This window comes from Lutjanus erythropterus, chromosome 5 (genome assembly GCF_056507025.1).
Source record: "Lutjanus erythropterus isolate fLutEry1 chromosome 5, fLutEry1.hap2, whole genome shotgun sequence".
NCBI lineage: Eukaryota > Metazoa > Chordata > Actinopteri > Lutjaniformes > Lutjanidae > Lutjanus > Lutjanus erythropterus.
Genome location: NC_139321.1, coordinates 18,727,358 through 18,730,475, shown reverse-complemented (window position 1 = coordinate 18,730,475; position 3,118 = coordinate 18,727,358). Strand labels below are relative to the sequence as shown.

At 40.1% G+C, this 3,118-nt stretch overlaps 1 protein-coding gene across 1 annotated transcript; it reads left to right on the top strand.

Annotated features, from left to right (window-relative positions):
- The first annotated feature begins 205 nt into the window (after positions 1 to 205).
- map1lc3cl (microtubule-associated protein 1 light chain 3 gamma, like) lies at positions 206 to 1,222 on the top strand. The gene is made up of 4 exons (XM_084718392.1): positions 206 to 390; positions 486 to 541; positions 651 to 757; positions 883 to 1,222. The coding sequence occupies exons 1-4, from the start codon at positions 333 to 335 to the stop codon at positions 1,046 to 1,048; spliced, it is 387 nt and encodes a 128-aa protein (XP_084574518.1). The 5' UTR covers positions 206 to 332; the 3' UTR covers positions 1,049 to 1,222.
- Positions 1,223 to 3,118: the final 1,896 nt, after the last annotated feature.

The window sequence follows — 3,118 nt, the reverse complement described above, 5'->3', positions numbered from 1 at the left end:
TTGTACCCCTCTGAGTGAATGTGTACGTGACAACAGCACCAACATCGCAGGCAGATGCGAGAATACACTGTGAGATAACCAGTACCTGTGAATCTGAACACACACACGCTGCCCGGCAGGACGAGGAGGACAGTGTCTTTGTTTGTTGGTGTTACATGTTTTGACTCCTCCCAGCTGCTCTGTCTGCTATAAAACAGCAGCAGTCAGAGCAGCTCGGTGGGGTTTGCTGACTTCCACCCAAGGGGACTTCACCGTCAGCCCGGGCAAGACCACCACACCGGCCTCCATCACCACCGCTGGTCTCTGCAAACCACCCTGAGCAACACATAAACATGGCGCCTTTTGAGAAATCCATGGAGACGATGCCTTTCAAGCAGAGGAAATGCCTCGGTAAGTCACATTTTGAGATGATTCTTTTCTACTCCTACATCCGCTCGTATCAACTAATTGGTTTAGAAATTTGGTTGTTCTCTGTTTCTTTTTAGAAACAAGAAAAGATGAAGTGTGCAGCATTCGCTCAAAATTCCCCAACAAACTGCCTGTGAGTTACTTTTTTCTTGGGAAACGCGTATTTAATCACCAAATTTACACTTTATATTGCATGTGATGTGTCTTCCAGCTGATGCAGCTCATGTGTTTTTTATGGTTAGGTGATCGTTGAACGTTACATCCGTGAAAAGACTCTTCCCCTCTTGGACAAAACAAAGTTCCTGGTTCCCTTTGAGCTCACGTTGGGACAGTTCCTCTTCCTGCTCAGGTAAATCATTTATTCATGGACTTTTGGATTTTTCAGGCCTTTTTCCATCCCTTTTCTCCGTTATCTCCTTTATGCGCTCAGATTTTCTGTTCCAACTGTCTCTTTCTTGCCTTTCTTTCTGTTAGGAATAGGATTGCACTGGACTCCACCCAGGCCCTGTTCCTCCTGGTGGCAGAGAAAAGCATGTCCTGCATGTCTTCCAGCATGGGGGAGATTTACTCCCGCTACAGAGACACCGACGGCTTCCTCTACATCACCTACGCCTCGCAGGAGATGTTCGGAGCACCTTGACCAGCAGCCAGGCCACTCTGCTGAGCCCGAAATACCCAGATATCATGAAGTGAACCCTGGACCAATGGTGGTGACACACACCACACAACCAATCTGGGAAAAACAGGACAAACTGAGCCAAGCCCAGACTGTTTCTGTCCAGTTTTTTTTAACAATAAACTGCATATGAGCCTACCTCATGAACTTTTCTGGACTTTTAAACACAGAAATCACTCTGTTCACTGGTTTTCATGATCTGCCGCCTCAGCGAGGTGGAGAGAACTCACTCTGATGATGTCTTTGTTTTGTTTTTTTAACTTAGAAAGCAGTCAAGATGATTCAACAGACTCTAAATAGTGTGATCATCCTCCATTGATCTAAAACTAGGTCAGAAATCTACTTGCCCAAAGACCGCCTTTACTCTCCCCTGTACAAATTGTTTTATTTATTAGCAGTTATCAAATAACAACAAAATGTAACTGTAATTTATTGTGATATGAATCTAAAGCGGCAGTGTGTTTAAAATATTAGAAACTGTCTTGTTTTATCAGCCTAAAAACCCAAAGATACTCAGTTTAATATGATAATAAATGAAGAAACGTGAGAACTCTCCATATTTGAGAGGCTGAAAACAGCTTTTTCTGTCATTTTTGCATGAAAAATTACTTTTGCAATCAATTGATTATCAAGATAGTTGATCTATTTGCCCAGTGTGGCATTTTACTTGCCCCAGTTAAGCAGGCAATCCTTATTGTTGAGCCCTCCCCACTTTTCCTCGCTGCACCACAGGGGTGAATGTCTTGCAGGCAATAAGACTCCCTCTCAGCACTTATCTTTCCTTCCTCCTCCTTTTTCTTTGATTGATTGCCTCTTCATCCTCGTGTTCCCTTTAAAAATGTGAATTTGTGCCCCAGACTCTTGAGGCACTTGCTGAGATCATGTATATGGATTCAATGCTGCTCTGATTTGTTCTGTATCCAGTTGTCGGTGTACCAAACAATAAATTCTTCTCCTTTTAAATGATCGACTTTGTCTGATGTTTAGGGTTTATGATAGATCGTATGCTAAAAGTTACACAGATGCACAATCAACTGTTTGGGTGAGGTAGTTTTGTTACTTCTTACATGACTTTAAAGGTAGGATATGCAGGATTTGTCACAAAAAAGATAATTGATTGTTAAGGTTCAATCCCAGGATGTCAATTACTGATGTTCTGGATTGATAAAGCTCCACGATCAGAGCAAAATAATGAGAAAATAAGAAGGTATGGACAGATTGGAGGAGAGGGATGATTTTTGTGTGCTGTTTTTGGGAAAATCCTGCATTGTGTGCCTTTAAAATTGCTGCAGTTTTCATTTGATGCTAGAAAAAAGTACCTTCAAAAACTTTTTGAGCAACAGTTGTGTTGTTTAGTTTGAATTCCAGATGTTTTGAGATCATTGAATGGAGCTCAAACCGGTTACAAGTTTCAAAAAACTCCAAGGCACTGTCTTTTCAAACAATTAAAAGGCCTGTATCGGCATGGTCATGATGGACCTTAAGACAAAATAATATAATAATATAATAATAATAATACAAATTTATATATATATATATATATAAATATACATACATACATATATACAAATATATATACATGCATTTCAGCATCAAACCTTTGTCAGAGAGATTTTAACTCAGGATTTTGTCTTAACAGAGAGTTTTTGACTCCCTAACAAAGGTTTCACACTGAAATGCATCAGAGTTTGTTTTAAACTTTAACATGACCATGCCATGACCATAAAGCCTTTTAATTGTTTTAAAATAGAGTGCCTTGGAGGTTTTGTGTCCCTATCCAAAGAGCGAATGAAACAAGCACATTTTGGTTCCAGGAAGCACTCCTACCCAAACATTTTTGGGGTTATAAGTCTAGTCAAACAACAGAAAAAGTATTTAATCCATTGTGTTGAGTTAAAAAAAAAAAAAAAAAAATAGACACAATGCTTTATCACTTTCTGGGCTGGTTAAGGATCTGCTATATTAACTCCAGCTCAAAACAGATTTTCCTGTTTGCTCATACAGGTGCCTCATTCCTCACCTTCCTCTCAGAAG